Here is a 20,517-nt window from a genome sequence, read left to right as displayed (position 1 = left end):
AGATAATAGGTTTTAAATTCCCCATAATGTTTTGAATTACCAGAATTAGTTGAATTGTTATTAGCCTGGTTTTCTTGGGGTCAAAATGAATTTGTATTGAAGAAGATATTAATCATAAGAAAATTTTTCTATTAAAAAACCTCAGAATGTTTAAAGTAATGTCTATTTTTTCCCCAGGAGGAATATATAGCTTTAAAATACAGATACTATAAAGAGTAAGAGACAGAAAATAAATGCCTCTGAATTATGGATTCAGAATTATCAAGGCTGCAAAAAACACCAATCAAATTGGTCATGTACTACATAAAGTAGATGACCCTCTTGAGATTAAAAACTATTGGAATAGCAACACATATATTTTGGGCATGTGATATAAATCCATTTAGAAAAATCATTATATACCTGGTAAGGTTCAGAAAAGGAAAACGGGGAAAACACAACAAACAAAAGAGATGGACAGAATCAAAGAGGCTACTAGAGTACTTTTTAAAGAACTGTACATTGTTATTAAAGATGGTCATGAGAATTAGCATTTCACTTTGCAGTCATGTCTGACTTCATGGCATCTAGCTAACTAGCCAGAAGAATTATGATGCATAGCCTTCAGATGTGCACATGAGAACACTCCTATCACTTTCTGTATTATCTGAGAAATTAGTTCTACATGTATCAAAGGAATATATTTGAAATTATTAAAAATATACAAATATTATTATTCTTAGCTTAATCTCTAGTCATCTATCATTGGCTGTCAATTCCACAGCAGCAAAAAAGTACATATTTGTTTAGTATAATGACGACCCAAAATGGAAGTTTGTGTCAAATTATTATTTATATAATGTAAAAAATAAAGGTAAAGGTGGCTTCTCTAGTCATTACCAACTATAGGGGGGGGCAGTGTTCATCTCCATTTCAAGGCCATTGAGGCAGCACTGTCCAAAGAGGTTTCCACGGTCCTGTGGCAGCATGGCATCATGGAGCACTGTCACCTTCCCACCAAAGTGTATCTATTTATCTATTCACATCTGCTTGTTTTCAAACTGCTAAGTTGGCAGGAGCTGGTGCAAGGATGAGAGCTCACCCTGTTGCATGGTGCTCGGGTCTCAAAACTGGTCTGCCAGCTTTCCAACCAACAAGCCCAGTGTCTTAACCACTGAGCCACCCGCCACGCTATTACATAATGTATATGTAAATATATATTAATATATATGGGAAATTGTTGTTGTATATGAAAGAGATACAATACTTAATAAATAATCATAAGATGAATAATAACTAATGTGAACATTGCATAGGTTACTAATTTCTCTCCCCTCCTGCCACCATGGTGTCCAAGGTATGTAAATGCCACTAATGTTGAAAGCACAGAGTGCATTGGCACCATAGAAGGATGGATTTATCTCCAACAGTAGTGGATATTTCAAATTCTTGTCCTGGTTGCTATAAAATAGTTTCTACCACTTCTGAACTAAACTAAGAATGGCTTCATTAAAGCAGTGGTTCTCAACCTGTGGGTCAGGACCCCATTTGGGGTCGAACGACCATTTCACGGGGGTCGCCAAACAATGCAGTCCGCCATTTTTTTCCCCTTTTCCTTAGCTGTGCTACTCCCTTTTATTCTATTGGATTTTGAAAGCCAATAGAATAGACTCTCTTGAATAGAGTCTAATTCTATTGGCTTTCAAAAGCCAATAGGAATTGTCCAGGCTGTCTCTGCCCTGCTGAGCCCGCCAAAAGTCCCATTCTGCAAACGGTGCTGCACCAGTTGAGTAGTCCTCGACTCATGACCGGTTGAGTAGTCCTCGACTTACGACCGTTTGGGGGTCACGGCATTAAAAAGGTTGAGAACCATTGCATTAAAGCAACTAACAACTTCATGAATATTATATCTGAAAAATGTGAGAGAGATTGAGCTGCTTTAAATGAAGAGATGTTAATTCTTTTTGCCTGTATGTTCTAATCTGACTCAGGTGTCTGCTAGCTATTGCCATTAGAAGAAATGTTTTCACTGGCTCGATTGCAATTTTCTCCTAATGAAATAGCAGGGCAGATGGGCTACAGAAAGGGCAAGCCCATCTTTGCCTAGTAGGAACTGGATATAGATCTTCTTTTCTTTCTCTTCCCATAGAAATTATGAATTATGCCCTAACTTTTTGACCTCATAGGGCACTTTTATAATTCTTAAGAATTATAGTGGAGAACGATGGCCCCTTTATGACTTATGGACTTCAATTCCCAGAATTCTGGGAGTTGAAGTCCACAAGTCATAAAAGGGCCATTGTTCCCTATCCCTGATGTAGAATCTTGAACTAGTGAATATATTTAAATATATATATAGCCCCAATGTGCATTTTCCTGTCACAACTGGAGTTAATAGTATTTAATAAGAGAATTTACAAACAAATAGTATTTGAAATCAAAAGTATGAAACAATGTATGGTAATAATTTTCAAAGGAAATACCAACTTTTTTTAAATTAAAAGATTTATTAATTTCTTAAGGCTCCAATTTGATTCCTACAGTAAAAGCTACCTAAAAATACAAATATTAGATTTGCAAAGGACAAAACATTTTTTTCTAAAAGAGCAAATAGGTGTAAGGTGCTATTTGGGGGGCCAAAATTAATGAATCAGCAGAATTTAAACAGTTTCTCTTAAAATTATCTAAATCAGATTTCTTATGTTCCATGTAGAAATTTCAAGGTAAGAGCCTTCATGTTTTAGAGCTGATTATAAATATTGTTTTAGTTTTATCATACTTTAACTGAATTTATTTCATGTGTCTATTATTCATCCAAATGAACACAGAAGAAGTTCACTGGGAAATTTCAATGTATTGTTCATGTCTCTTTTGCATCTATATGGGAGAATTAATCTTCAATGAATAATAAACAAAAAAGGTCATTTTATTTTTATACAACTTATATAGTTCATATGAAAAGTCTTCTTTGGCTTTGCTATAAAAATATCTCTGTGCATTTTGTTACTGATCCAAACCAGTTCATAAGTCAATAAGATTGCCTGCTGAATGTACATACATTGAGGAAGAAATAAAGCAAATATTTGTTGCTTACCCTCCTTTGTCTCATTTCCCTGATCCTTTTCTGACTTCTTACTATGATCCTTTAATTCATCTGGAAGTTAGAAATCATATGAAAGAAAATGTTAAGTGATATAAAATGTCTCTCAATCAACTAAAATAAAAGCAGAGAGTAAACAAAGTATATATAATGTTTTTGTTACTCGTGTGAGCAGTTGACTGGGAGATTAAAGAATGGGTGAACAATGCACTGTGGAAGGGAGAATTTCGTTCAGAAATATTGCACTATTAACTTTTTTATACATTCTAAGACTACATTAGAATAATACATACATGAAAATTATACACCTACACACACATACATGTGCACACATGTAGCATCACTCATTCTGAGGCTTAATTCACATATTGAGGCAAGAAAAAGCAATCTATTTGCCTGCAATTTTCAAACCTATCTGTCAACCCAAATATTTGATCACATGTTTTTTATTTTTTTCCCCTCAGAAAAAAATTAATCCTTATCAAATTTAACAAAGCTATTTTGCACCTTAATCCTCTTTATAAATATAAGGCCATTATTATAAATGACATGATTGTGGTTGAGACAGCTGTGCTGGCATGTATCACTAAGATTTAAGTGGGCCCGGGAGCGGGGTCTGAAGGGCTGAGTAGCCTCTTCAGAGATATGTCTACTTGGGTTCTGAATTTGGTATCAGTTGTGTGACCAGGAAAGTAGTACAGGTCACTGATGGTTCCACAGACAGCAATAGCAATAGCACTTTGCAGTCCTCTCTAAACAGCTTGCAATGTCAACATATTGCACCAATAATCTGGGTCCTCGTTTTACTGACCTCAGAAGGATGGAAGGTGAAGTCTACCTTCAGCCAGAATTGTATTCCAGGCTGTGGGCAGAGTTAATCTGCAATACTGCATTCTAACCACTGTGCCACCATGGCACCTTATATAACGAGATGTGAGATTCTTTGGCTAAAGGTAGACTCTAAGGAGCAATAGGAAAGAAGGAAGGAAGGTGTAAGGCTCATAGTTCTGAACCATCTATTAAACAATTCATCTGGTGGGACCTTGGAAGCAGCTCTGGAGAAAACCTCTCCAGAGAAACATATGCTCCTTTTCCAGCCTTTAAATCTGGCTCTTTCACCAGACTTTGGACTAGAGAAGATAGCAGACCAGTTGTGGAATTTTTTGATGATATTCCATCTAAGCACTAATACGAGGTTCAGTTCTACTTGGCTTTTCAAGATCAGTTAAGTGCTACCACTGCACTTTATGCAGTATGCTTGATCATCTATAGTCAGAAGGTTGGGATGGGGGAAGAAAAAGAAGGACATGATGAAAATTATTTCACAACATCATAACACAAATTTTGAATTAAATATATTTGTATGCAATGCAGAGATGAAATGTAAAACAACAGCTTGAAATTATAAGACATCTTTTGTACTTTGGCACTATGATTGTTAGGAACAGATCCCTATGATATCATATAAAAGGTTATGGAATCTGAGCTGTTTAAATTTCTGTGTATGATATGACTATTTTTCAGTTGATGGCACTACAATGATGACCAGGGCCAGCTCCCGGCTAAAAGATTGAATAGGCACTGGTTTAGGGCACCAAAACTTAGACAGTATCATGCTGCCTCTCCTTCTAAATCATTCTAATAATGCAAAGCTGCATCAACAACAGGGTGCCATATAGCTTTGAGCTTCACTTTTAAAGACCCAATTGGATCTGAAATGTTTATTTCAGTTACTCAGCTCAGTTAAATACTTTGGAATTTTTTAAAGCCACCCAAGTGTCAATAATTGGTTTACATAACAGGAAATCCAATACTATTTATGTAAATGAACTTAATATGAGTGTTCAGATCATAGGAACAAACTTGATCCTTATGGCTCTGATTCTTTTCTGTTACTCAGATATATGGATGGCAATACAATGAAACACAGATATAAATATAGACGTGTAGAACACTCTCATATTGAATTGTTTATGTAATATTGTTAAATGGCCAGCATCTATTGCTTATTTAATATTAAGTGATCCTTACTGATTAGGACAACCTATATAGATATGGCTCCAAATAAAATAAAATAAAATCCTAAACCTATCATGACTAAGAAATAAGCAATGAAATGAGTAAACAGGCAGACAATTTTATTTTTTATCCTTCTGCATCTTCCTATAAAAAAAAGAAAAATGTTCAGCATACCCTGAGTTGCTAACAGTGTTGCTAGTATGAAAGTGTGAAACTAACCTGTGTCAGTTTTCTAAATTATTCAATTTATGCCATATAAAAACTGAAACTTAAGATTTAAAATTATGTTGAAGGCAAATATTACATTGATTAGAATGGTGAATTAATGAGCTGTTAATATTTGTCTTCAACAGACGAAGATAAAAAAACTGCAAAGGAAAAAATTCTAAAAATCCATTATACACACATATACATATAGGTAACTAATAATAGTATCTATGATAAAAAGAAATAGAAACATGCTAAAATATATTTTAACTTATGCAAGAAGATTATTCTTGTTTGAATATACACAAACTGAATTTCTTAATGAATAGGCTCAACTGAGGGACATATACCGTAAATGCCGGTGTATAAGACGACTTCCACGAGCGCTGAAATCGGCGCCAAAGACGGGGGTCGTCTTATACGCCGAGTCGTCTTATACGCCGGAAATACTGGTAGTTTCCGTCATATAAGACGACGTTCTAGGAATGCGGCCCGGCTATAAAGACAGGGGTCGTCTTATACGCCGGGTCGCCTTGTACGCCGGCATTTACGGTAATGTTATCCTGTACTGCTGACTACATGGTAAAATGATAAGTGTAATCAACTCTGGAAGGAAATGATGACACTATCCCCAAATAACAGAAATTTTCTTCCAAAATAAGACAGCAGAAACTTAATAAAAGAAAATGTTATACATTGAAAGACATTGATGTTATGTAGCACATTCTTCTTAACTGCTTGCCTGTAGAATTGTTGCATCTATTTCTTGAATTCCCACTTGTAGTTCAAAAAGTTCTAGAGGCACCAGGTTGGGGTTCTCCATTCAAATTTTGTTTTTCTAAAATTGCTAAAATGGGTAATCCAATTTATAATAGTACACTATCAATAATATCAATAGTATTAATATACTTAATCACTACAGTACTGTGTTACTTTAAAGTTAACATACTGTAAATATCCAACTAAGTAATTCATCTATCAGTCTTAAAGCAGCTAAGTGATAAGTGAATTTGCCAGTAAATTCACTTTTCCATGAAAGGACAGAAACACTTACCATTCTGTGCCTGCTGTTTTGACTCTCCGCCGGTTGATTTTGACTCTGCCCCCTTTTCCATCTCATTTACATTTTTTCCTTGAGAAGTTCCATGTTTGTTACCACCAGTTGGGCGACTCCCATTTATATTACTTTTATTGATTTCGGTGCTCTTACTATCGCCAGAACTCCCCTCTTTATTCCCTTGTTTACTTTTCTCTGACTTTGTGGTAATGTTATCCTCAGGTAGTTTTTTTCCTTCATTTTCTTCCATTTTCTTGTCATCTATACCCTGTTGAGAATTCTCCTCTGCTTCTTTCTTTGCTTTTTCTTCTGTATTCTCAGCAAAAACAAAAGACAAAAAAATGGAGACAGGGAAGGGGAGTATAAAAAGGAGCAATGGAATTATCAAAATGTTAAATCTCCGTTGTTTTTAGTTGCTGGAAATGACATAAAGCCTAAAAGAATTAAGAAATGCTATTCTCACTTGGCTGAAGTCTACTGCTTGCTTTCTTAAAACTATGCTATAAGCACATGCCATTTCTGCTCATCATAAATGAAGGTATATGAACTATTAACCATCAAAGTTACATTTTGCATGCCACTCACCTCTTTGCAATATGTATAAGTAATTTTGTTGTTGTTAATTGCGAAGTCGTGTCTGACCCATCGCGACCCCATGGACAATGTTCCTCCAGGTCTTCCTGTCCTCTACCATCTTCTGGAGTCCATTTAAGTTCACACCTACTGCTTCAGTGACTCCATCCAGCCATCTCATTCTCTGTCGTCCCCTTCTTCTATTGCCCTCAATCTTTCCCAGCATTAGGCCCTTCTCCAGTGAGTCCTTCCTTCTCATTAGGTGGCCAAAATATTTGAGTTTCAACTTCAGGATCTGGCCTTCTAAAGAGCAGTCGGGGTTGATCTCTTCTAGGACTGACCGGTTTGAACGCCTTGCAGTCCAAGGGACTCGCAGGAGTCTTCTCCAGCACCATAGTTCAAAGGCCTCAATTCTTTGGCGCTCAGCCTTTCTTATGGTCCAACTTTCACAGCAATACATTGCAACTGGGAAAACCATGGCCTGGACTATACGCACTTTTGTTGGCAGGGTGATGTCTCTGCTTTTTAGTATGCTGTCTAGATTTGCCATAGCTTTCCTCCCCAGGAGCAAGCGTCTTTTAATTTCTTGGCTGCAGTCCCCATCTGAGGTGATCTTGGAGCACAGAAAAATAAAATCTGTCACTACCTCCATTTCTTCCCCATCTATTTGCCAGGAATTGAGAGGGCCGGATGCCGTGATTTTGGTTTTCTTAATGTTGAGTTTCAAGCCAACTTTTGCACTCTCCTTCTTCACCCGCATCAAGAGGCTCTTTAGTTCCTCTTCACTTTCTTCCATTAGTGTGGTATCATCTACATATCTTAGGTTGTTGATATTTCTCCCGGCAATCTTAATTCCAACTTTTGTTTCATCTAGCCCTGCCTTTCTCATGATGTGCTCTGCATATAAGTTAAATAGGCAGGGCGACACTATACAGGCTTGCCGGACTCCTTTTCCAATTTTGAACCAATCAGTGGTTCCGTGTCCAGTTCTCACTGTTGCTTCTTGACCCGCATATAGGTTTCTCAAGAGACAAATAAGATGGTCTGATATTCCTATCTCTTTAAGAACTTGCCACAATTTGTTGTGATCCACACAATCAAAGGATTTAGCATAGTCAATGAAGCAGAGGTAGATGTTTTTCTGGAATTCCCTAGCTTTTTCCATGATCCAGCGTATGTTGGCAATTTGATCTCTAGTTCCTCTGCCTTTTCGAAATCCTGCCTGTACTTCTGGTAGTTCTCGATCCACATACTGCTGGAGTCTAGCTTGTAGGATTTTAAGCATAACTTTACTAGCATGTGAAATGAGTGCAATGGTGCAATAGTTTGAACATTCTTTGACATTGCCTTTCTTTGGAATTGGAATATAAACTGACCTTTTCCAATCCTGTGGCCACTGTTGAGTTTTCCAAATTTGCTGGCAAAGTGAGTGTAGCACTTTTACTGCATCGTCTTTTAAGATTTTGAATAGCTCAGCTGGAATACTATCACCTCCACTAGCTTTGTTGTTGCTCAGATTTTCTAAGGCCCATTTCACTTCTCATTCTAGGATGTCTGGTTCAAGGTCAGTGACCATCTCATTGTGGTTATCTGGGACGTTAAGCTCATTCTTGTATAGTTCTTCTGTGTAGTTTTGCCATCTCTTCTTAATCTCTTCTGCCTCTGTTAGGTCCCTGCCATTTTGGTCCTTTATCATGCCCATCTTTGCATGAAACGTTCCCTTCATATCTCCAATTTTCTTGAAGAGATCTCTGGTCCTCCCTATTCTGTTGTTTTCTTCTATTTCTTTGCACTGTTCATTTAAGAAGGCATTCTTATCTCTTCTAGCTACTCTCTGGAATTCTGCAATCAATTGGGTGTATCTTTCTCTTTCTCCTTTGCCTTTCGCTTCCCTTCTTTCCTCAGCTATTTGCAAAGCTTCCTCAGACAGCCATTTTGCTTTCTTGCATTTCTTTTTCTTTGGGATGGTTTTAGTTGCTACCTTTTGTACAATGTTGCAAACTTCCATCCATAGTTCTTCAGGCACTCTGTCTATCAGATCTAATTCCTTAAATCTATTTGTCACCTCTACTGTATATTCATCAGGAATATGATTTAGTTCATACCTGAGTGGCCTAGTGCTTTTCCCTACTTTTTTCAATTTAAGCCTAAATTTTGCAACGAGAAGCTCATGATCTGAGCCACAGTCAGCTCCTGGTCTTGTTTTTACTGACTGTATAGAGCTTCTCCATCTTTGGCTGCAGAGCACATAGTCAATCTGATTTCTATGTTGACCGTCTGGTGATGTCCATGTGTAGAGCCGTCTCTTGGGTTGTTGGAAAAGAGTGTTTGTTATGACCATCGTATTCTCTTGACAAAATTCTATCAGCCTGTGCCCTGCTTCATTTTGTACTCCAAGGCCAAACTTGCCTGTTATTCCGGTTATCTTTTGGCTTCCTACCTTAGCATTCCAATCCCCCATGATGATAAGGACATCATTTTTTGGTGTTAATTCTATAAGGTGCTGTAGGGCTTCATAGAACCGGTCAATTTCATCCTCTTCAGCACCAGTGGTTGGGGCATAGATTTGGATTATTGTAATATTGAATGGTTTGCCTTGGATTCGAATTGAGATCATTCTGTCATTTTGGGGATTGTATCCCAGTATTGCTTTTCCTATTCTTTTATTGACTATGAAGGCTACTCCATTTCTTCTGAGGGATTCTTGCCCACAGTAGTATACCTGATGGTCATCTGAGTTAAATTCACCCATTCCTGTCCATTTTAGTTCGCTGATTCCTAAGATGTCGATGTTCAGTCTTGTCATCTCTTTTTTGACTACGTCTAGCTTGCCTTGATTCATGGATCTTACATTCCAGGTTCCTATGGAGAAAAAATCTTTACAGCATCGGACTTTCCTTTCACCACCAGATATATCCACAGCTGAGCGTCCTTTCGGCTTTGGCCCAGTCGCTTCATTCTTTCTGGCGCTACTAGTACTAGCCCTCTGCTCTTCCCCAGTAGCATATTGGACACCTTCCGACCTGAGGGGCTCATCTTCCAGCGTCATATCTTTTTGCCTTTTAGTACTGTCCATGGGGTTTTCATGGCAAAGATACTGGAGTGGTTTGCCATTTCCTTCTCCAGTGGATCACATTTTGTCAGAACTCTCTGCTATGACCTGTCCGTCTTGGGTGGCCCTGCACGGCATAACTTATAGCTTCATTGAGTTACACAAGCCCCTTCGCCACAACAGGCAGTAATCCATAAAGGGGATAAGTAATTTAGACATATATAATTTAGGAAGGATATATATCAGTTTCAGTTATTCATGAAAAACAAGGGAAGCTTCTACATTCAGAGATTGAATATTAGATGTTGAAGAAATAAGCCAAGAAGAACTATTGCAGATATTTATTTATCCATGAAACTAACCATAATTAAAATTGGAACAAAAGCAAAAGATCAAATAAAAATAAATAGAATATCATTAATGCAATGCTGTCAAGATCCTCAAAATTCCTACAATCATCTAATATTTTACCCTAATGCCTGAGGGAGTAACCATATTTCTACAGCTTTCCAGACCACAACAGGATAAGGTTATCTGCATATAGGCAGAATTGTGTTTCATAAGGAAAATGCTGCAACAGTGAAATTATATCTGTGGAACCCACTAGATGATATGATATGATAGAAAAGGACAAAGATCACATCCATCTGGTCATATATGTATTATAAACTTAAGTGATTGGAGATAGAAAGTACCATAAGGAATCTGGTTCTACACCACATAGGGAAACAGTACTTGCAATCGCACTGGGAGAAGCACAGGGAACCAGTATAGTCATGGAGCAAAGATGTTGCAGGCGAATACCACGGTGTGTCCCTGACTGTCTATGCCATCCCTTTCCAAAATAAACACGGAAAGGACTGCAATCGTAATAAATCATTGATGCAATGTGCAGGAATTTGCTTTTGTTTTAAAAAAAACAAAACAAATATTTTAATAGAGAAATATTACAGCATGCCTCGTCTTCACCTAAAATATAGTACCTGTTATAAGAAATCATTGATGAATTGTTAAGATTATTAAGATACTTTCAGAATGACATTTTATTTGTAATTAATCTGGATTAAGCATTGCATTCCCTACTATCAATTGCTCAAAGAGATAATGCCCATAGATGCCACGAAGATTGCCTCAATTTTATTCCACATATTCAGGAGAAAAGAAACCATTTTGTTCTTTTAAAAGACAAAGAGAGTCATTCTATGGATACAGAGTAAAATAGTTGTCAAGCTACAAACTCTACTGCCTTTGAGACTGCAACGTGCTTCTAACTAGCCAACAGTGGGGGGAGGAAGGGAAGAGAGCTTTGAATCTACAGATGTCCTTTATCAGTGTGAGCTGCTGAAGAATCGTATTAGTGAAATTAAAGTTTGTTCTCATAACAATTACTAGAAGATGTATTGGACAATGTGACTTGCACTGTCAGAGAGGGATGGGAAAAGTTTTGTTCTTTTAATTAACTACTTCCCACCATTTCCATAGAGCTAGCTTCCCTTTGACCCTACCAGTTTGATTCTGCTCAACAAAGATATTCATTAGACATTTACAATGGCTCTGATGTTTTGCTTGGTTGGGCCTTTCAGTCAGGGATTGACATTAAGCTAGCTCTCTAAACAAATTAAATTCCACTGAGGGGGTCCTGAGACCTTACGTCCCGCTAGAAGCCTCCAGCGGGGTGGTGAAGATTCAGGGGAAGATGCCTGAAATGGAAAAGCCAGGACTGATTAGTGGAACTCCAGCTGGAGCTGAGGATGGTTTTGTAACCACACCAGCCTCAACCCGACCCAAACAGCGAATTGAATGGTGTGAGTCAAGTCCAGAGCGGATGGGGGGAGAGGCAGCATTCAACTGGCCCAAGTTGGAGTGATGGAGAGAGGAGTTGGGGAGAGCTGTTGAAGCTGAGTTCTGATTGTACTGCCCCCAGCCCGAAGGAATACAGGCGTATTCTACTATGAAGTCATAGTTTCTTTGAATTAGTATTTATTACTAAATATTTATTTTGATTTCCATAATACAGAGAAAAATTTATCCACAATATTCTTTTCCTCTAGTATTGAGAGGGTTGGGTTGAGTATCTATCAGGAAGTAGGCAGTCTCCCCTTAATCTTTCACTTCATGTCTTTTTCTGTATCACTGCAAGAGCTGGATATGGAAAGATGTGATCTAGTGGTGCTCTTCAGGGTTACTGAGGAGAATAGAAGCCACTGAAATCATTTTAATTGTGGTTCACACAAACCTCTCGCCAGAAACCTCCAAGTATCTTTAGGAACCTTTCCTCTGCACACATGTGTATAAGCCTGTATATATTATCCATCATTTTGCTGCAAATAATTTTCCAGCACTGTTTTTGTTACCTTTGATTGCTTGGGTTTTCCACTTTTCTCGGTTTTGTTGAACTACTTCTGTCCATGTGGCTTTGAAACATTTGAAGTCCACAGTGAGGATGGAACAGTTGAGTGAGGCACTTCCTTCTGACCCAGTGCTCTTGACACTTGATCTTTTGACTTCTGATGGGCTAAGGCTATTCAGACTGGGATTGCATAATACAATATTAATGGCATTTCAATTGCTAAAGAAATACTAAGTGACATTGCCATTTTCTTCTCCCTTTCACTTTTTAATTTTTTTTGATACATAAGAATATTCCTAACCATTTTTTTTTAATTTGGAGCCCCTCCTACTTTATTATACTTTTTATTCCCCAAACCTTGAGCAACACTTTTAAACCCCTTTCACATCCACTCTTCTGTTCACAAATTAAAATAACCACATGGTGAAATAATAGCTGCTCAGCATGATGTCGCTGCAATGGAACTTCTGTGAAGAGGGAGAAGAGCATGGGGGAAAACACCGAAGTTCCTGCCAATGGAAAAAACATTCTGTTCCCAACTCTATTCATTTTTAGTTGAATGACAGCTGAACTGGAAATCAACTAAACTGCTGACAGAGTGGGATCATAGAGGCATGGGGTTGATGCTACATTGTACATTGCATATTCTGATTTAATCAGATTTTAATTTATTGTTGAAGAGCTTTTGGGCAAAGAAAAAAGTGTCTGGGTTGCAGAAGGCATCTAGCCTTAAAGTGATGCTTGTAGTGAATCAATCAATTTTTTTTCATAATGAAAAGTGGGAAAGTATCTCTAGACACTACAGTCACATAAATTAGATACTATTTTAAATATTATATCTGGATTATAATTACAATTATATTCTTTGGAATAATGTTCAATATCAAGAGCAGATAATATATACTTGGTCCCGTTATCCCAAAGAATTTATCATAATCATCCCAGGATATTTCTCTTCTTTCAAATATTATTCTTATAATGGCCTCATTATCAACGTGGATAATTTCCTGGTCATTATATCACAAACGACTTGAACACTCTTTCTTTCCCCAGAAAAATAAAATTTTACACACAGATGCACACAAACACAAACAAAACACACACTTTAAAGGGGCAGATTCTACTATAAATATATGTGGTTTCTGACCTGGATCGCCTAAATCCTGTCATACCAGAGTTAGAGGCTTCCTCAATGAGAGGTGTTACAATCTTCTCAGTCATATCAGTTAGCACAGTGAAAGTGGGTTCCACAATAAAATCAATAAAGCCTGGAAAAGCACAGAACAGAAACAAATCAAAGAAAATCAGCTACTTAATAGCATACTTCCTATAACATAAATATATCAATACATATAACAACATGATAAAACCATCACCATTACTACATGCTATTTCCTACTACAGGTAATCCCCGAGTTACGAACATTCCCCTAGGGAACATTTGAAGTTAAATGATAAGCATCCCCTAGTGTTTAGGAATCAGTCCCAAAATTATGAAATTACAGTCTTTCACCTTTACCAATGACCGCACAGGCCCTGCAACATTCACCTGACTATTCCCTCCCCCCTGCCAAGTCTCCATAGACACTAAGGCTAGTGGATACTCACCTTGTAAAGATCTAGAGAGCTTTTATTTTCTTGGCTGTTTCTCTGCTTCAAGTCTTTGGTACATTAACAGAGAATGGAGGCCTAAAGTATTGCAAGATCACGCGAGATCACTAGTGTGAAATCTCATGCTATTGATCTCGCATGATCTCATGATACTTTAGGCCTCTGTTCTTTGCAAACGGAGGCCTGGACAAAATCTGCAGCAAAAGCCTTTTGCCATCTTTGCAAAAAGCCTTTGCCACCAAGAACAGAGCCCCAGGTTGATATGTCTGTTGCCCCAGGCTCCATTTTTACCAGCAGAGGCTTCCAGGCTAAAGGAGTGGAGTAAAGGAGAAGGCTTTGGATATATTAGTCACGATGTCAGCAGCTGGTCCAATGAAAAAATGTATAACAGAGATGGTTTGCATCCATCAAAGAAAGGGACTGAGTTACTTGGCTATAAATTCACAGATTTTCTGGAGGAATATTTAAACTAAACAGCGGGGACAGTGAACTAACTGATACAGAACATCCCTGTCCCCGGCAATCTAAAAATGATAGGGCTATCAATGTATGTAACATAGATGTGTGTGTGGACAAGAACATCAACCTTGCTGTCAGCAAAATCAAGCTCTTAATAGCGAATGCCACACAAAGTGCACTAACCAAATAGGTGGAAAGACATTAGGGGAACTCAGGCACCACACAGGTTATGTAGGAAGTAAACACAGTGCCAGTCATAAAGGACTCAAATGTCTATACACAAATGCACAGAGTATGAACAGCAAACAGGGTGAACTAGAAATTCAGGTTAATGAGGGCAGATATGATATTGTTGCCATTACAGAAACATGGTGTCCCACAAATGAACACACAGCTAGAGGGATTTAAATTATTTAAAAGAAACAGATCAAATGAAAGAGGAGGTGGAGTTGCTCTCTATATAAGAAATAACTACATCTCTACAGAAATAGGGCACAACAATGATGAAAACTATCCTGAATGCATATGGGTCAATATAAAAGGGGGGGGGAACGACATTGCCATAGGTGTATACTATAGGCCACCCAACCAAACACAGGAAATAGATGAACTTTTTGCTAGTCAGCTAACTAAGGTATGTAGGAAGCACATCACAATGGTAATGGGGGACTTTAACTACCCTGACATCAACTGGGAGACAAACTCTGCACCAAGTGGAAGATCAAACAGATTCCTGACAAACCTAGCAGACAACTTTGTCTCCCCAAAAGTAGAGAAGGGAACTAGGGGATTAGCCATTTTGGACCTAATTCTCACTAACAAAGATGAAATGATAGAAAGTTTTGAAGCCATAGGAACCTTGGGAGGAAGTGATCATGCAATATTGGAATTCAACATTATGGAAACACAAGCAATAGAACACAGTCAAACTAGAGTCTTAGATTTCAAGAGAGCTAATTTCAATAAACTTAGAGAAGTTTGGGAAGGATTCCATGGATGAGAATCCTCCAGGGCAGTGATTCTCAACCTGTGGGTCGGGACGACCATTTGGGGTCGAACGACCATTTCACGGGGGTCACCAAACAATGCAGTCCGCCATTTTTTTCCCCTTTCCTTAGCAGTGCTACTCCCTTTTATTCTATTGGCTTTTGAAAGCCAATAGAATAGACTCTCTTGAATAGAGTCTAATTCTATTGGCTTTCAAAAGCCAATAGGAATTGTCCAGGCTGTCTCTGCCCTGCTGAGCCTGCCAAAAGTCCCATTCTGCAAACGGTGCTGCACCAGTTGAATAGTCCTTGACTTACGACCGGTTGAGTAGTCCTCGACTTACGACTGGTTGGGGGTTGCAGCATTAAAAAGGTTGAGAACCACTGCTCCAGGGGAAAACAACTCAAGAGGCTTGGGAAATTTTGAAAAGTGAGATAATAAAGGCCCAGTCTAAAACAATACCAACAAAGAGGAAAAATAACAGCTCTCAAAAGACCGAAGTTCCTGCCAATGAAAAAACATTCTGTTCCCAACAATATCCATTTTTAGTTGAATGACAGCTGAACTGGAAATCAGCTAAACTGCTGACATAGTGGGATCATAGAGGCATGGGGTTGATGCTACATTGTACATTGCATATTCTGATTTACTCAGATTTTAATTTATTGTTGAAGAGCTATTTGGGCAAAGAAAAAAAGTGTCTGGGTTGCAGAAGGCATCTAGCCTTAAAGTGATGCTTGTAGTGAATCAATCAATTTTTTTTCATAATGAAAAGTGGGAAAGTATCTCTAGACACTACAGTCACATAAATTAGATACTATTTTGGCTGCATAAAGAACTCTCTGATCAATTGAAAGATAAAAAGGACAAGTATAGAAAGTGGAAAGAGGAGCACATAACTAAATCAGAATATCAACAAATAGCCCTGCAAAGATGAAGTGAGGAAAGCTAAGGTTCAAAATGAACTAAGGCTTGCAACCAAAGTCAAAAATAACAAAAAAAACTTCTTTCAACATATAAAAAACAAAAAAAGTGAAGGAAACGATTGGTCCATTAATGGGTGGAAGTGGCAAGAAGGTGACAAGCAACAGGGAGAAAGCAGAACTATTGAACTCACATCTGTCTTTACACAAAGGGAAAAAACAGACCAACCTATCAAAAATAGTGCCATAAAAACAAAATAGAAATACAAGTTAAGATAGGCAAGAAAATGGTAAGTGAACACCTGTCCAGCCTAGACGAGTTCAAATCACCAGGACCAGATGGATTACATCCCAAGGTTCTCAAGGAACTGGCAGATGTGATCTCAGAACCACTGAACTATATTTTTCAAAGATCCTGGAGCACTGGGGAACTACCAGAGGACTGGAAAAGAGCTGATGTAGTTCCCATCTTCAAAAAAAGGAAAAAAAATGGATCCAGGAAATTACAGACCTATCAGCCTGACCTCAATACCTGGGAAGATTCTGGAAAAGATAATCAAACAACGAATCAGCGAACACCTAGAGGCAAACAAAGTCATTACTAAAAGCCAACATGGGTTTGTCAAAAACAGATCATGCCAGACAAATCTTATTGCATTCTTTGACCAAGTGACAAAATTAGTGGACCAGAGGAATGCTGTGGATATAATTTACTTGGACTTCAGTAAGGCATTTGACAAAGTAGATCACAACAAACTACTTGATAAGATAGAAAAATGCGGGTTAGACAGCATCACCACCAGATGGATCCGTAGCTGGCTGAGCGGCCGTACTCAGCATGTGGTCCTTAATGGAACTGCATCTACATGGAGGGAAGTGTGTAGTGGGGTGCCCCAGGGCTCTGTTCTGGGCCCAGTGCTCTTCAACATCTTCATCAACGATCTGGATGAGGGGATAGATGGGGAACTCATCACATTTGCAGACGACACCAAGCTGGCAGGAATAGCCAACACTCCAGAAGACAGGCTTAGGATACAGGAGGATCTGGACAGACTTGAACACTGGGCGCTGTCTAACAAAATGAAATTCAATGGTGAAAAAAGTAAGGTTCTACATTTAGGCAAGAAAAAACAAAAGTACAGATATAGGGGGTACCTTTCTCAATAGTAGTAACTGTGAGAGGGATCTCGGAGTCCTAGTGGATAATCTTTTAGATATGAGCCAGCAGTGTGCTGCAGCTGCCAAAAAAGCCAACACAGTACTAGGCTGCATTAACAGAGGGATAGAATCAAGATCACATGAAGTATTAATATCACTTTACAATGCCTTGGTAAGGCCACACTTGGAATACTGCATCTAGTTTTGGTCACCATGATGTAAAAAAGATGTTGAGACTCTAGAAAGAGTACAGAGAAGAGCAACAAAGATGATTAGGGGACTAGAGGCTAAAACATATAAGGAATGGTTGCTGGAATTGGGTATGTCTAGTTTAATGAAGAGAAGGATGAGGAGGGACATGATAGCAGTGTTCCAATATCTCAGGGGCTGCCACAAAGAAGAGGGAGTCAAGCTATTTTCCAAAGCACCTGAAGGCAGGACAAGAAGCAACAGGTGGAAACTAACCAAGGAGAGAAGCAACCTAGAACTAAGGAGAAACTTCCTGACAGTTAGAACAATAACCCAGTGGAACAACCTGCCTCCAAAAGCAGTAAATGCTCCAACACTGGAAGTTTTTAAGAAGAAACTGGACAGCCATTTGTCCAAAATGGTATAGGGTTTCCTGCCTGAGCAGGGGGTTGGACTAGATTACCTCGAAGGCCAACTTTATCATTATTAATATTAAAATGCCTCTGCTGGCAAAAAGGAGGCCTTAGGATGACCTGGGGCTCCATTTTCGACTGCAAAAAACAGAGGCCCGTTGCTGCCAAAAATGGAGGCCCAGGTTGATGCACGCGTCGTCCCCAGCCTTCCTTTTTCCAGCAGAGAACTTTCCTGAAGGCCTCTATTGGCAAAAACAGAGCCCAGGGTGACACATAGGAATGATGTGTGGAGACTAGAAGTTTCTCAGCATTGTGATCTTGTGACTGAAGTCACATGAGATACGGCGCTGAGAAGCTTCCATTTTCGATGCCCAAAGTGTTTGCAAGCTGAGCAGGCACTTTCAGGCAATGAAATCACCTGAAAACTGGAAGCTTCTCAGCGCTGTAATCTTGTATGGCAGAGAGGCTGGAGAGAAGGCAGCTTGAGAGGAAACTGCTTGCTAGATTTTTTGCAACTAGTTTTGATGTTGTATGGTGGGGGAAAGCAATTGTGCAGAGAATGAGGTATCTCAGTGGGTTGATGTAGGCCTTGGGTGATCTGAAGCAGGTGATCTATTCCATCAGTAGCCCGCCCTTGGCCTTCCCCACCCTGAGATACCTCGTGTGCACTTAAACAAGCCATGCATTTGATTAGCAAATGCTTGGGTGAAAGCAGGGAGTGATTGTGTTCAAGGTACGAGATTCACTCCTGCAAGTCCTCAAATTCCAAATGGAATGGTCAGGCTCCATTACATTCGTAACCCGAGGAGTATCTGTATATGAGAATTCCTTAAATGACCAAATAAAGCATTGTAAATAATTCAACATGCAACAGATGGGAATAGCTTCTTTTGTGTGGGTTTTTGAAAATCTGAGCCAAATTATTAATACAGCTGATAATATCCCAACTTGGAGAAAGAAATTTATAAGAGTAATGTAATAATGAAACCATAATATGACTTCTTTAATTGCATCTATAAAGAGAAAGGGAATAGCCTCCTTTTAATCCTAATCATTGCATTTGGTTAACAAGATAATAATAATAATAATCAGATATACTGTATTTTGAGATATTTTCTGTAAATCATATAAAAATTAGTCATTACAGAAATATCAAACTATAAGTTATCCTACAATAAATGATTCCTATTTCACAATAAACAATAAAGCTTTAAATTATTATTCACTTTGCAAATTGGGCACAGTGTTATAGAAATAGCTACAGAAACAGAAGCATTAAAATATGACTACGAATGCAAAATGTAATTATACTTCCACAAAATTCTCTTATTTAATTTAGTTGCATGATACACAAAGCCCATTTTTCAACCACTAGGATTCCTTATAACCTTGCTTATGTCAAAAATGGGAATAATCAACATAACTGTTCAAAATTGACCTTGGATAACTGCTTATCTGTATTTGTTGAACAAGAAACTCACTAATAGCCAATTTGGTCATTTCCCACTCCTTATATCAAAGGAAATCTGAAAGAGTAGAAATACTTACCCAGCAAATGCTAAAGTTGCTCTCATGTAGACCCAATGTGGGAACTTTTTAGTTAACATCATTCCAACTGCACCATTATGGACAAATGAAAGTATGTTGCTACTTAACATGTACATGACTCCAGGAATGCAATTTTACACAAATTTATCAAAATAAATTCCTTAAAGATGCATGAAAAGGATTGCACCACTCAGACATGTACATTATTTTAGATTGGGTTTTAACACGGAGGGCAGTAGTATCCACAGGAAACTAAATAAAGTCAACACAACTGATGTAATTATGTAACTGAAGGCCTGCCCTTTCCCCCATGCATCAGGGGCTAAAAAAGAAGGAGAAAGGGATTAATTTGATTTATGGCAACATCAAAACAAGATGAGAGCTACTGTATATTCCTATTATCATCACTCCATTTTCTTGTAAAATTGGAAGTGGCTTTCACAATTTAAATTGTACACTGTATATATGAATTTTAAGTTTGTGTGTATGTGTATATACAGCCTAATAAACATAAAGTTTTATTTTTCTTTCGTGTATCCCAAAATAACTTAAAATTTAGTGAAATAATTAGGGAAGTTGAAACCTGTGCACTTAGTCACTGTACTCAATTTCTTTTGTGACTTTTGTGACTTCAGACTACCTTCAGTGGCAGACACAGTCAAAAATAGTGCTCTTCAATATAGCATTGTCATTAATTATTTAGGAAAGAATGCAACTGTTGGCATTCCTGATTGATTCTGCTTCCTTTTCATCTGAGGATAAAGCTAGGTGAAGAATATCTAAATTGCAAATATATTTGATCAATGTAATCTCATCCAGGACAGGCTATGTTCCTTCCTTCAAACCTAATATTTTTAGATTATCAGAATAGCTAGTTACATGCTTTTGTTCA

At 38.1% G+C, this 20,517-nt stretch overlaps 1 protein-coding gene across 11 annotated transcripts in view; it reads right to left on the bottom strand.

Moving 5' to 3' along the window:
• PDE1C (phosphodiesterase 1C) overlaps nt 1–20,517 on the bottom strand; it is a 335,588-nt gene that overhangs the window by 37,006 nt on the left and 278,065 nt on the right. For all 11 annotated transcript variants that reach the window (XM_039336835.1, XM_039336836.1, XM_039336837.1 and 8 more), the window contains 4 exons: nt 13,485–13,605; nt 12,342–12,517; nt 6,360–6,671; nt 3,074–3,133 (listed from right to left, as the gene is read on the bottom strand). In XM_039336835.1, the coding sequence (XP_039192769.1) occupies nt 3,074–3,133; nt 6,360–6,671; nt 12,342–12,517; nt 13,485–13,605 (669 nt within the window). The remainder of the gene's footprint in view (nt 1–3,073; nt 3,134–6,359; nt 6,672–12,341; nt 12,518–13,484; nt 13,606–20,517) is intronic.

The sequence above is a fragment of the Crotalus tigris genome, unplaced genomic scaffold (genome assembly GCF_016545835.1).
Source record: "Crotalus tigris isolate CLP2741 ecotype Arizona unplaced genomic scaffold, ASM1654583v1 scf7180000017666.379230911805:20528666, whole genome shotgun sequence".
In the NCBI taxonomy this organism is placed as follows: Eukaryota; Metazoa; Chordata; class Lepidosauria; order Squamata; family Viperidae; genus Crotalus; species Crotalus tigris.
Note: the sequence above shows the minus strand (reverse complement) of the source record. Positions and strands in the feature narration are given on the sequence as shown.